Below are 15917 nucleotides of genomic sequence, written 5' to 3'. Positions count from 1 at the left end.
AAATATACAAAGATACATTAATATTTTATAAATTTGAGAATTACTATTATAATAATAACTCAGAATATTCATAATTCTTTTTGACACTTCAGCACTCTGAATTTTTAAAAACCTCCTTCTATGTAAAATAATGAGAATTTTATTTAATTGTAATACTAGTTATGCATAAAAAAAATTTAATTAATTAAATAATTATGATATTAATTATCACAGTTAGATATCCAGGAAATAATTTTATAATCTAATGTTATAAAACTATAAATATGCCTTAACATTATTAAAAAAAAAATGTTGTCAGAATAGATATAAACTAATTGTATTATTTAAGGTTTTAAAAATTTCTAAATAAAATTTGACCTAACAATCTTCGAAAATTTTTTCATGAAAACTTTTTTTTGACACTTATGTTCATCATAATCATATATTGATCTATACTGTTTTGTCTCGTCCCTACTTTTTTTTAATCTTGAGAATGTGATATAATTAGATAGATGCTATTTCATTATTTAGGAATAATATATTTTCACAATAACTTTATTGATTCAATTAAAATTTGCATATATAATAATATGCATAATAATAATATAATAATTTATTATATTTTAGCAATATTAAGTTTCTACAAAAATTCAATGATTTTGGATGAAAAATTCTAAATGATAAATTCACTGACTTTTGTTATTATTAGAATCGCTTAACTTCCTTAGATTTTATTTTATTATTTTTATTTTTATTAATGAATAATACATTTTTACAATCATTTTTTATTTTATTTAAATATGAATGTGTAATAATTTATTATATTTTAGCTAAATATTCGTAATATTAAGATCCTTAGTTAAATGAATATTTAATAATTCCGGTAACATAAAGTCTTCGTAAAAGTAAATAAGTTTTGGTTCCATATTATCGTTCCAAAATTTGTCATCTCGAATAATTTTACAATAAACTATACCTAAAAAAGTTAAATAATAGCATTTTATAGTAAAATTATTTTTGGATAAAATTTTTGACCACAACAACTGTAGTCAAATCTAGTGTCAATGGGATAACTGTTATCTGGGTGACAATAGGTATTAAAATAAGTAGCAACACAAATACAAATTCCAAATACAACATTTTATATTCCGAAGATTGTGGAATGCCGGACACACATGTCGAAAATTGTAATTGGCTTATCTTAACCTAAATTTTCAGAAATAGTTTATGTAATTTATTATGTGATTTTTTTATAATCAATATTGAAATAAAATATAGGGTTTTAAAATAATAATTTAATTTTTTTTTTTGTATAGAGCAGTCTGAATAAAAAAAAATGGGTATTTTTACGACCTATTTTTAATGTACCCTTACGAATATATTTTAAACATAGCTAAAATACTATTATTTATTATTTTATTATATTTAATATAAATATATATGTTATTTAAAAAATGAAAAAATATTATTTTAAAATTAAAAATATTTATCTAAAACTAAAAATATCAAAAATAAAAACTCAAAAATTCTCAGTAATAGTACTTAAATTGGTTTTTAGTTTTATTAAATATGGAGTGTTTTAATAATTAATTAAGCCTAGACCGTAAAATTTGTCATGGGTCTAATATTTACAGGAGAAGAAATAAAAAATTAAATTTCTCTGTCGATTGTAAAACCGTTACTGTAATCGCAGATTATAATTAAATGTGTAAAAGACAACAAAATTTGTCTTTAAAAAAAAAATAAGTAAAACATTTTTATACCAACNACCAACTATTTTATCTTCTTATCACTTTGTTAGGTATGACAACATTTTTCCAGCGCCGCCACCACATAATGCGAATGTAAAAGTCCCACACGACGTTGCCGCATATTATACAATAATACGAGTAATAATACAATAATAGTACATTTACAATATTTCATCTAAACTGTACTATTACAAAATATAGGGTTTTAAAATAATAATTTGATGTTTTAACTGTATAGAGCAGTCTGAATAAAAAAAAAATGAGTATTTTACGACCTATTTTTAGTGTACCCTTACGAAGTTATTTTAAACATAGCCAAAATACTATTATTTATTACTCTATTATATTTAATATAAAAATATATGTTGTTTACACAATTAAAAAATATTATTTTAAAATTAAAAATATTTATCTAAAACTAAAAATATCAAAAATATAAAACTCAAAAATTCTCAGTAATAGTACTTAAATTGTTTTTAGTTTTCCTAATTATGGAGTGTTTTAATAATTGGTTAAGCATAGACGGTAAAATTTGTCATGGGTCTAATATTAAACGAGAAGAAATAAGAAATGATTCAAGAAATTACAATTTCTCTGTCGATTGTAAAACAGTTACTGTGATTGCAGATCATAATTAAAAGTGTAAAAGACAACAACATTTGTCTTTAAAAAAGAAATAAGTAAAACATCTGTATTATAATACCAACAAGTAAAATTGAATTAATATTCTCACAGAAAAAAATAATAACAACTTGAATATAAANTAATATTCTCACAGAAAAAAATAATAACAACTTGAATATAAAAATTGTAAAAATGAATATTCTAAATATTTGTAAAAAATCTAGTCACCCATATTGTTATTATTATAATTTTGCAAAATACATTGAACCTTACACGCCTATAGCACTTAACATTTATTTATAACCATTTTTTTTACTCATCTAGTTCAATCAGTTATCTATATTAATCAATTGTGTATTACTATTACTAACATTGTTATTTATATTTTTGTTGGTGTTATTGTTAATCTTATGTAGGCCAATAGCATGACATATACAATAAAAAAAAAAAACTGTAGATTAAATTTTATTTACACTTTTTATGAAAACAAAATAAAAATCTAAAAAAAAATTAAATTTTGGAAAAATTTCAGAAAATCTTAGTTGTATCTTATTATATATTCTAATTTTATTTTTAGTACCTTTTGGTGTCCAAATAATTAAATAACAATACTGCCTCTGTGTAATATGCAGTTCTCCTTGTATTTGAAAAAAAATTCGAGAAGTACGTTTTAGTACGAGATCTTCATTCTCATTATAATGCACATATTTTATCACTTTATCTTTTATAGCTTTTTCGGGAGTCATATATTGGGCATTAACTGGACATTTTATTTCAACAATACCATCATTCCCAATTAAACCATCTGGTTTTGCTGTTAAATAGTTAATGTTTTCATCAATAAATTTACCAGAAATTTCAATCTTTATGTTCATTTTCTTTTCAAAAAGTTGTATTGCCTTGGGCTCATTAACTATACCATATTGCTCAGCATACCTATATATATATATAAACCAACAAAAGCACAAAACAGGAAATTAGTGTCTTCTTAAAAACGTTTGAAAATAAAATATTAAAAAAAAAAATTGCTTAAAAATAAAATGAAGACATTTTTGTATTTAATATTACTTATTATAATTTTTATTACTTACAGGATATTATCATTAGTATCAGAGTCTTCATATTTTTTATTCCAAATGCGCAATGTATTTTTCGAGAATTGTTCTTTATTTTTTGTTTGATTAAATGAACAAGCACAGTGAAAACGAGACGATATTAGACGTTTATTACGTAATTTTTCCCACAAATCTTTATTAAAGAAATGTATTTCATTTTTCTTAAATATTTCATCGTCATATTTATTTAATTTTAAACTTTGTAAAAAAACTTTTTTAATATTTTCGTAGTCTTTATCAATAACCATTTCCTTTTGATTAGCTGCTCCATTATTTGTAATATGAATAATAAATTAAAGAAATTAAATAACAGTTAAAGTCTAAATGATTAGAATAATACAAAGAAAATAGAAAAATAATATTAAAATTAATTAGTTTATATAAATAAAAGTTTGTTTAAAATTAAGCTGTGATTTATGTATTATATTGTGAAGTGTCGAATTGGCGTGTATTTTTTTAGCAAAAATTGTGTAACGCAAAATGATTTCGCTTACAGCAGAAAAGTGTTAGATGTATCAATTATTTTAGTCAAATTGCGTGCTTTTGTTATGCCACCGTGTTATGTTAACTATAGACTTGTTTGAAAATATAATTATTCAGAATAACCAAGATGTAATCGATCAAAATATTATGGTTCAGTTACAAAGCAAAAATGAATCATTAAGAAAAATGGTAGTAGAGTTCCAAGTTATCATAGAGCTGTGAAAAATTTAACATGTTAATCAATATGTAAGTAGCATACATGATAATAAAAAAAATGAAAATATTATTAACTATAAGCCGGACTATAGAACAGATGCATTATTTAGTTCACTAAAACAACTGATGAAAGAAATAAAAAAAAAACCAGCACAGTGGGTACATATTATTAAAGAATGTAGAAATTCAGTAAAATGTTGGAAAGTTAATCTCGAAGCTAAGAAAAAAAATTTTAAAATTTCTTAAAAAAAATTTCTTTCAACGATACGTCAAAAGATCACAAATTGTATCTAGTCGAAGACATTACCCTTCAAAATTGAAAAAATTTCCCTCGTTCCCCTTAAATGGGGGAAACCTCCAAAAAAATTACAAATTTAAAAATCGCTAATTTTCGAAATTTTTTCAATTTTTTTTACTAAAAACTGCTGTAACTTTTTCAAAAATGAACATATCAATATAATTTTTTTTTATAGATGCTTGATGTCATTACCTATCATATAGTATATTTTTTTTTTATATGTGACCCTTTACCTGCCCACAGGGGGGGATTTAAAATGACAACTTTTTCACAAAAAATTAACTTTTTCAACTTAACTTTTGAAAATGTTCCGGAAGGTCTGACACTTTTATATATATCTTAAATTAAAGCTTATGTAATATACTTTAATTTGAAAAAAAAAAATTTGACCTCTGGACTTGTCTTCGTGGTGAAAGTTGACATCAAAGTTAATAAAAAATTACGATTTTTGTAAAATAATTTTTTTTTATATTTTTAACTTAATAATGCTCTAACTTTTTCAAAAATGAACATATCAATATAATTTTTTTTTATATAGATGCTTGATGTCTTTACTTATCATTTGGTATATTTTTTTTGTAAATCTGACACTTAACCTGCCCACAGGGGGGGATTTAAAATGACAACTTTTTCACAAAAAATTTACTTTTTCAACATAACTTTTGAAAATGTTCCGGAAGGTCTGACACTTTTATATATATCTTAAATTAAAGCTAATGTAATATACTTTAATTTGAAAAAAAAAAATTTGACCTCTGGACTTGTCTTCACGGCGAAAATGGCTACCAAATGCTATTTTTGTGTGAAAATTCTCGATTTTATTATTTATATTATATTTAACTTTATAATGCTATAACTTATTGAAAAGTTTATGGATCCACACAATTTTTTTATGAGAAATAATATTTTTTAATAAACCCTTTTTCATTCGACATACTTTATCTTAATTAGGATATTAATAAGAAACCAGCAGATCAAGTAGTTTTTGGAATAAAACACCAATTTTTTTTAAATTAATCACTATCTAATGATTTGCATCGAAGCGTTTATTTTTGATTGTGATCACTGTCAGATATCATTATACTTGAATCAACTATGCCACGTCACAACTGTGCCGCGACCCCCCTGTGCTGGGTTTTTTTTTAAGTACTTATGCATATACAATTTTCAAAAAAATATAGAAATTTAAAGTTTAGAATATTAAACCGAATATCAAAACTTTTAACACAAAAATAGCATTATTATTAATTACGACATCCATTTATTCATAAATATAAGTAGTCGGAAAATTTTTTAATTTATAATATGTAACAAAAACTTTAATTTAACATGTTCATGTGCTCGTAGTATTTCTGGAATATTATCAAAAATTAACTAGAAAATTTTATTTCTTAAACAAAATTGCTACTTTTAATCTACCCTAAAGATTGATACTAGCTCAGATTTTCGAACAAAATTTTACCTAATAAAAGAGAAATACCTAAGGTACCCATAAATATTAAATTTTTATGATACATCCATTTTTTAAAAAGTTATGTTAGCTTTAAGAAAAAAAAGTTTAAAAAAATTACGAAATTTACCTTTTTATAAAAATAGTAATTTTTGGGGAAATTTCCAAAGTTTACGGGAAATGAGGGGAATAATATCAATTTTTGAGTAATATGTCTTCAATTGCATACGATTTGTTCTTTTGATACGGTAAGAATTTAAAAAAACTGGCAATAAACAAAATAAAAAAAAAAAATTACAGCATTTCGTCGATGATAAAGTGTTAATTGTAATATTATTAATTTTCATGTTTATTAACCATATTTTACTAATATATAAGAAAGTTTTTATTCTGAAAATTTTTAGAGTACATCATGTTGATTACCTTTATTAATATGTGTATAAGAAGATGTAATGGTACAGTTTAGATGAAATATTGTAAATGTACTATTATTGTATTATTACTCGTATTATTGTATAATATGCGGCAACGTCGTGTGGGACTTTTACATTCGCATTATGTGGTGGCGGCGCTGGAAAAATGTTGTCATACCTAACAAAGTGATAAGAAGATAAAATAGTTGGTTGGTTATGATATCTATGTATTAAAAAAAATGAACACTTTTGTTTTTCGTTTTCTCTCTAAAATAAAAACTAACAAGTAACAATAAGATTTTTTATGATGAATTAAAATGGAAATATCAACAAACTATGTTTGAGAGAACAGCGAATAAATACACACGAATATCAACTATATTTGAACTCCTACATCAATGAACACTGAATCACCAGTACAACTGAAATTCAGGTTAGAAATATAACTTCGACTATTCGTACACATACTAAATAGTACATAGAATGAAATATGTTTTTTTTTTGTATATATTGATATTTATATAAATTTTTAAATTGTTATTTAATACAGAAACGAATTGTAATCAAAAATTAATTTTTTAATTTGTAAAATAAATTGAATACCATTTCAAACTTCTGTTCATTTTTGTTACACAAGAAATTTTTGTCTTTGACAACAAATTATTCACATAATTTTTTAAACTTTTACGATTTAAAAATTGTCCAATTTCTCCTTTGAAAGTATTAAATGTGAGTAAAATAATTGATTTCAAAAATTCATTATTTAATTTACAATTATCGCAAAATTCATTCATTGAAGATAGTAATGCAGAATCATTTAATTGTGCTAAAATAATATCCATTGTATCCTTTTTTTGATGATATTCCAGTCTTACTATATCAATAAGTCGTTTTGCTAAATTATATTGCCAAGGATTAACAACAAACCTGCCATAAATAAAAAATGAAATCATCCTAACTACATATTCAGATACATGTGGAAAAAACTGTATTTTAAAAATATGATTTGGATTGAAATTTTTAGTCCGAATATCAATTTTTAACACTTCTAAAATTTGAAGACATAAAAATGTGTGAATACACTCTAACGACTCTAATTCTTTTTTTAATTTGTTTAAGCTTGATTTTTTTTTTTTGTCTACACTCGTAATCATCTTTACAAGATCTTGATAACAACTTTATGTCATCTTAATTTATAAACGAATGATTAATAAATATTTGATTTTTTCCACAGAAAANTTATTTATAAACGAATGATTAATAAATCTTTGATTTTTTCCACAGACTAATGATTTGATATCACTATTAATAGTACTTATAACTTGTAAAAATGAATCGTCAAATATTGTGTCATAATCAGGTGGCTGAAATCAAGTTGTAAGTATGTCATCTTCAAAAAATAAAAGTAATTATATAACAAGCCGTCTAAAGTTTAAATTGAATCTAATGTAATATTATATTATTACTTATAATATTTACATATAATATGATGTTATCATTTGTACATGTATGTCACACATTTTGATTATACAAGATCAACAAAACAGGGTTCTCTTATTTAAAATATATAACAACCAGATTATTATGGGATAAAATATAATTATTGTAGAAATTTATAAGTAACGCCTACACGCAGGACCCTCATTATAATAATTCGATTAGAATAATAAGCCTCAGCTTCCATGATCAACTAAGGGATCGTTATATTACACCTTGCTGACTATTAAAATACACAAAATCTACGACACTTCTCAAGATTTCACTCTTTGGGTCTAAGTCGTTTTTTTATTTAATTTGGAATATTTTTCAATTTAAAAAAACTTGGTCATTTTTTTTAAATTTTTTGAACTTAGAATATTATTTATTAAAACTAAATGAAATTTAGAAATTTTAAAGTGAATTATGTTTTATAGTGAATTACCTTTTAATTTAAATTAATTTGTTCATTAAATAATAATGTTTCATTTTTCTTATTGTGGATATAAATATCAAATAATATTTTAAACATAATTTTTTTTTTTATTATATTATTTTAATAATAAATCAAACCCAACTTTATATTTGTAATTAATTGTTAAAATTTAGTGTGAGCTTTTCTTATTGGGTAGTCAGTCTCGTCGGTAATGTCTTTGCTTTAACAAAAATCACGCCGGCAGACAGAGTTAAAAGTCACAATTTATTCAATTTAAACTGAGATTTTAATTAATTTTATACAATTTTTATTGGTCTATGTGTATTGCAATACTATACTTATTGAGTTGCTAGTCTCGTCGCTAATGTCTTTGTTTTAACGAACAACACGCAGACAGACATCGCAAAAAACTTAGGAGTACATTTACAGTTTTTAATCTTTGTTTTAGTGATTATTGTGTCGCATCATTTCAAGGCGATAGCGCCGGGACACATTGGGCCAACACAATACCGTCTTGATAAATTTTTTACATCTTCTTTTTCTTCACCTTAATCCAAACTACTTGAGAACATCCACATGATAAAATTTTTACATAGATATAAATATTTTTGAATTTTGTTTTGGCCAGGCCAGAGGAAGAACTATTAGTGTAGATCTCTCAATAAAATATATTCTCTCAAAAGAAAATACTTCTTCAAAGAACATAAAAAAAATTAAATAAGGAGAAATTATGATTTATACTTCTAATAAAATATAGAATCTTTAGAATCTTTTACACGTAAAATCAGTAATAAATTTTGTGTAATTAAATCGTATTATTTAAAATTTGAATCTTTTGCGTAAGTAATTATATTGCCTATATGACGTGTAGTGTAAATAGTATACGTAGTGCATTTAATACCAAAAAAAATCGGTAGCACAGTGGGGTCGAGGCACAGTGTGGACGAGGCATAGATGGGACAAGTATAGATGATATCTGACAGTGATTAAAATCACTATCATAAGAAACGCTTCGATTCAAATCTGTAGATAGTGTTTCATTTAGAGAAATTGGTGGATTATTCCAAAAGCAACATCAATTCTTATTTCTTTAATTATATCCTGATTAGTAGTTGTTTGATTTTAAAATATAATATATGAATAAATACTAATTATAGTTTTTAAATTTAGTATGAAATTGTGAGGCTAGCTATGATGTATGTTTCATAGTGTTGGGCGGTTGATAAAAAAGTAGAGCAGAGAATAAGTGTAACAGAGATCAGAATGCTTAGTTAGATGAGTGGAGTGAATAGAGAAGATAGGATAAGGAACGAGCATATAAGAGGAAGTATTGGTGTTGCGTCAAACGTGCATAAGATGACAGAAAATAGACTTAGATTGTTTAGTCATGTTATGAGGAGAGAAAAATCGGAAGCTGTAAGAACAGTTATAGAAATGAATGTTGAAGTAAGAAGAGATAGAGAAAGACCAAAAAAGAGATGGAGGGATGCTATTGAATGCGATTTGAGGACAGCTGATGTGAGCGTAGAAGATGTGGGAGATCGTGTCAAGTGGAAGCTTAGGATAANATAATATATAAGATATTTTTTTACTAAAATTTTTCTTAAATTCTACTCTACAAAATAGCTATCTTAGATTTTTTTTTTACATTTTATTNCAAAAAGAAAATTCCGGTGGCAATTGACATAATATGATTGTAGTTTAGGAATGTACAATTTAGCGTTTAGTTGGGTTTAAACAATATAGCGTCAAATCAATTACCTACTCTATCGATTGTATATTAATTTACACTACAATTTAATGATACAATAAATAAATAAACTCACACATACACACATATGCATTTATAACATTGTGTTTAATGTAAGTATAACATGATAAAAAGTAACCGTAAAATGAAAAAAATGGAATATAAATTTTATTACTCATATTAAATGTAATGTAACTCGAAAAATATTTGTTTAAATGAAAAAATATAAGATTATATTTTTATTTATAATTGTCTTTTAAACAACTTTTGTGCGAAACTTTTTTTTGTAAGTTAAATATTTTTTTTTGAGAAAATTAAGAAAGCTCATATTTTTGAACTTTTGCGAGGATTTAAAAAAAAAGCTCAATTCCAATCTTGAGGACTATTAGTATGTCATTATACATATTTTAATTCAACTTTTAAAAAAACAAAATTTTTTCCGCAATTTTTCCTTTGTTGACTGGCCTAGATGTCAATTTTAAACTTGTAATTGAGCTAAAAGTTATGGTAATATATTCAATTTATTTTACTATAAACTTTCATAAATCTTTATCAAAAATTTTTCATCAACTTTAAAGAACCAAAAAAATAGGTTAAAATTGAAAATTTGGACTGATTATTTTTAACATATTAAAAATCAAATCAGTAATAATTTGAAAACAAATTTTTTTTTCTTTTAATTATTATTTTATATATATAATTAGTAATAATATAAAAAATTAGAAGTGATAGAAATAGTCTACTTGCAGATTTGAAAACAACGCGAAAAGTTGATTTAGAAAAGTATATTTTTGCTTCTGATGAAAGTTCCTTGTAGTCCAGTGCATTTTTTTATAGTAACAAACAGTTTTTATTGAAAATTATTGTATCAAGCCCTTTAAATTTTTATACACGTAAAAGTAAAGCAAAATATAACTTCTTTATTATTTTTATAATTTCTCCGTTTAAATTACAATATTAAATATCAATTTCATACTAAATTTAATAATTATAATTAGTATATATTCAAATATTATATTTTAAAATCAAAGAACTACTAATCATGATATAATTAAAGAAATAAGAGTTGATGTTGCTTTTGGAATAATCCACCAATTGCCTAATTAAAACAAAAAAAAAAAAAGTTTGTTGGGAATTTTTTCTGCTATTCTGCAAAATTACTCCTTCGTTGACTAGAATGAATCATTAAATAGAAAATTTTATGAGAATTAAAACAATGTTATTTTTAAGATTAATATGCAGTCAGAAAGTTTTATAATTATTATTTATTGTAAATTTATCAGAAAAACTCATTATTTTTTGCATTTTTATCGTAATAGAACACTTAAATAGAAATCATAGTAATCATTTCTAAGTAATTTTTGATATTTAAAAAGATTCTACTATTGAAATATCCAGAACTGAATTAATTTTAATGATTTACTTTAACTAAAAAAAAAAAAGTTAATATTTTGAATCCCTCTTGTGGGCAGGTAAAGGGTTAGATTTATAAAAAAAACCAAATGATAGATAAAGACATGCATCTAAATAAAAAAAAATATACTGATTTGGTCATTTTTGATAAAGTTATAACAATTAACAAAGTTATAAGTTTTATACACTGGACTACAAGGAACTTCCATCAGAAACAAAAATATACTATTCTAAATCAACTTTTCGCGATGTTTTAAAATGTGCAATTAGACTTTTTCTATAACTTCTAAGTTTTAATATTATTAAAAAATAGTTTTTACATATAAAAAAAAATAATTAAGAACAAAAAAAATTGTTTTAAATTAATACTGATTTGATATAATATTTAATATTAATTTGATTATTAATAAGTTAAAAATAAGGAAAATGACATATTTAACCTATTTTGTTAATCGTTTAAAGTTGATTGTTGTAAATGTTTATAAAAAAAAAAAAAAATTTATTTTACCATAACTTTTAGCTCAATTGGTAAGTTTGACATTGACATAATTAAATAGAAAATTTTATGACAATTAAAAAAATTGTATCGTTAAGATCAATATGCAGTCAGAAAGTTTTATAATTACTATTTATTGTAAATTTATCAGAAAAGCTCAATATTTTTTTGCATTTTTATGGTAATAGATAACTTAAATAGAAGTAATAGTAATAATTTCCTAGGAACTTTTGTTGTTTGTTGAAAAGATTCTACAATTGAAATATTGAGAACTTAATTAATTTTAATGATTTACTTTAACTAAATGTACCAATCAAAACAAAGTTGTTAAAAAGATTTACTCAATTGAGTGTATTATAAAATTTGATTATATTTGTAAAAATCAATTGTTAATTCAGGAGAAAAAACAATCATTTTTTTTAGAAATGATTTATATAGCAACATGTTACAAAAAAAATTTGTAATATTATAGTCTAGTAGTAGCACACACAAATAGAGTAAAAAAATTATTAAATTACAAAGTAAAATGATTAAATTTTGTAGTTGAAACCTATCATATCAAACTTAATTCGTCAATAAATACTTTGAAAACATTAGAAATGAATGATTTTAATTGTCTTTATAGAGAACATGGAATAACTAACTGTTTAATTGATAAATTGAAATTTTTTTACAATTTTTGAGGGTAATATCTTCAACTAGATACGAATTGTAGTCATTTGACGTATCGTTGAAAAAAGTAGGTCAAGTTAGAGCAGAGAAAATAAATGATAGTCACAAAAAAATATCTTNTAGAGCAGAGAAAATAAATGATAGTCACAAAAAAATATCTTGTCAGCTTTGCAACGAAGGTAAAACTTAAAATATAGTATCTTTATTGAAGTTATTGAAACTAAATGAGATAAAAATCACACGAGTACAAAATTTATACTAACTTAAAAAGAATTAAGAAAAAATGCAAAAAATTCATTGCCATACGGGGGTTGGAACCTCGTATCCCAAGCGTGTAAAACATAAGTTTGACCAACTCGGCAACCGTATGTCGATATCATCGGTTGAAAAAATTGGCTATTTAAGCTAGTTCAAATTTCAAAGTTATTTTTCTCGACATAAAAGAAGCAAACAAATTTAAATAAGTTTAACTTTCTATGCTATATTAATTTTAATTTATATAATATTTATGAAAATCTGTACTCCCCTTGTCAGGTATTTTAAAATAAAATAAAATACAAAACCCAGAATTTTAACACAAAAATAGCAAATTTTTGAATACGGTAGTCATTTTTACCATGAAGACAAATCCAGAGGTCAAATTTTTTTTTTTCACATTAAAGTATATTACATAAGCTTTAATTTAAGATATATTTAAAAGTGTCAGTATTTCCGGAATACTTTCAAAAATTAAATTGAAAATATCGTAGTAACAATACGCATGTTTAAAGTTTTGACCCCCCTTGTTAAAGGGGTATGATCCGATTTACAAAAAAAGCGTGCCAGATGAAAGGGGTATATAAATATTTATTATAAAAAAATAATAATATTGATCCATACATTTTTCCAAAAGTTATATAAAATATAAATTAAATAATATAACATATAAAATCGAGATTTTTTTCACGGAAATCGTACGTTTTTCTTTAACTTTGATGTCCGTTTTCACCACGAAGACAAGTCCAGAGGTCAAATTTTTTTTTTTCAAATTAAAGTATATTACATAAGCTTTAATTTAAGATATATATAAAAGTGTCAGTCTTTCCGGAACATTTTCAAAAGTTAAGTTGAAAAAGTTCTACTTTCTATACGCATTTTAAAAGGTTTGCACCCCCCCTGTATAAAGGGAAATGGTCCGATTTTAAAAAAAAGTATGTCGAATGAAAGAAGTATATATAAAGTATTTATCATTAAAGAATAAAGTTGATTCATGCATTTTTTAAAAAGTTATAGCAACATAATGTTAAAAAATGTAAAATATAATATCAAGAATTTTTTCACAAAAATAGCATATTTTTGCATACGGTAGTCATTTTCACCATGAAGACAAGTCCAGAGGTCAAATTTTTTTTTTTCAAATTAAAGTATATTACATTAGCTTTAATTTAAGGTATATATAAAAGTGTCAGTCTTTCCGGAACATTTTCAAAAGTTAAGTTGAAAAAGTTAATTTTTTGTAAAAATGCTACCATTTTGAAACCCATCCTTTGGGCTGTTAAAGGGTCAAATGTTCACAAAAATATATAAAATGATAGGAAAATATTTAAGGTATTTATAAAAAAAAATTATATTGATTCGATAATTTTTAAAAAAGTTATGGCATATTTAAGTAAAAAAAATTGAAAAAATATCGAAAATTAGCGATTTTTAAATATGTAATTTTTTGGTGGATTTCCCCCGTTTACGGGGAACGAGGGAATTTTTTTCAATTTTTGAGGGTAATGTCTTCGACTAGATACGATTTGTGATCTTTTGACATATTGTTCATCAAAATCGGTCCAGCGAGAGCTGAGATTGAGCGTTCACAGACACAAAAAAAAAAAAATAAAAAAACACATCATAGTAAAATTAATACCCTTGTAATATTAGAATCCTCTAATTTGCTAAGAATTCATAAATGTTAAACAATTTGAAATTTGTTTGCACTTACTTGTATTTCTGGTCTGGCATTTGTATTGAAAAATAATTGTGCTGATATAAGAATTACGGAAAAATATCTTATCAAGTTCAACAAATGAAATCGACTTTTAAACATTTTTTTAATTATCTAAAAATATTTATAAGTATTATTAAAGACTTACAAAAAAAAATTCTGAACAAATTCCTGCCTATTTAAATTATAATTGCCAATTTAGTTTTTACAAAAAATTATAAATAAATTTTATTTTAAAACTTTATAAATAGAACTAATAATATATTACATTGATTTATCTTATTTGATTATTTTAATAAAAATCGTCTATAGAGCTATTAAATGATTATATTTTTAGATTATTAAAAAACATAAATAATTCAAACATGACGAAAATACCGTCGTTTGTAACAACCGACAGTATTAAATGTTCAGTATGTAAGCTGAATAATACTACATTTAAATGTTCATAATTTTTAAAGTAAACTGTGTAGAATTGAGAAAATAAAAAGTTTAATAGCAGTAAATATAGTCCACGATCAGAGGTGTCGTGGAGCGTATACGCAGGTATACGGCGTATACCCACTGTTAATTTTCTTATTTGTGCATATACGTATTTATAAAATAGTTAAAGAATAAAATAAAAAAACCAGCACGGGGGGGTCGCGGCACAGTGGTGACGTGGCATAGTTGGATCAAGTATAATGATATCTGACAGTGATTAAAATCACTATCAAAAAAAACGCTTCGATGCAAATCAGTAGATAGTGTTTAATTCTAAGAAATTGGTGGATAATTACAAAAGCTACATTATCTGCTAGTTTCTTATTAATACCCTGATTAAGATAAAGTATGTCGAATGAAAAAGGGATTATTAAAAAATACTACTCCTCATGAAAAAATTGTACTGATCCATACATTTTTCAAAAAGTTATAGCATAATAAAGTTAAAAATGTAAAATACAAAATTGAAAATTTTGACACAAAAATAGTATTTGGTAGCCATTTTCACCGTGAAGATAAGATAAAGTCCAAAATTTTTTTTTCCATAATAAAGTATATTACATTATCTTTAATTTAAGATATATATAAGAGTGTTAGACCTTCCGGAACATTTTAAAAAATTAAGTTGAAAAAGTTAATTTTTTGTGAAAAAGTTGTCTATTTAAATCCCCCCCTGTGGGCAGATAAAGGGTCAAATTAACAAAAAAAAAAAAACAAATGATAGGTAAAAACATCAAACATCTATAAAAAAATAAATTATATTGATATGTTCATTTTTGAAAAAGTTACGGCAGTTTTTAGTAAAAAAAATTGAAAAAATTTCGAAAATTAGCGATTTTTAAATTTGTAATTTTTTTGGAGGTTTCCCCCATTTACGGGGAACGAGGGAA

The 15917-nt window shown here is 23.9% G+C and overlaps 1 protein-coding gene across 3 annotated transcripts in view; it reads right to left on the bottom strand.

The window, feature by feature from the left end:
- LOC126896997 (uncharacterized) overlaps window positions 1-15917 on the bottom strand; it is a 192619-nt gene that overhangs the window by 36730 nt on the left and 139972 nt on the right. For 2 of the 3 annotated variants that reach the window (XM_050670315.1, XM_050670314.1), the window contains exons 3-4: window positions 6942-7256; window positions 6340-6362 (exon numbers count right to left, since the gene is read on the bottom strand). In XM_050670315.1, coding sequence (XP_050526272.1) covers window positions 6340-6362; window positions 6942-7256 — 338 coding nt within the window. Of the gene's footprint in view, window positions 1-6339; window positions 6363-6941; window positions 7257-14541; window positions 14713-15917 lie in introns of those variants that run through there. The other variant, XM_050670313.1, reaches the window with a different exon arrangement.

The sequence above is a fragment of the Daktulosphaira vitifoliae genome, unplaced genomic scaffold, assembly GCF_025091365.1.
Source record: "Daktulosphaira vitifoliae isolate Bord-2020 unplaced genomic scaffold, ASM2509136v1 Scaffold_1, whole genome shotgun sequence".
Classification (NCBI taxonomy): Eukaryota; Metazoa; Arthropoda; class Insecta; order Hemiptera; family Phylloxeridae; genus Daktulosphaira; species Daktulosphaira vitifoliae.
Note: the sequence above shows the minus strand (reverse complement) of the source record. Positions and strands in the feature narration are given on the sequence as shown.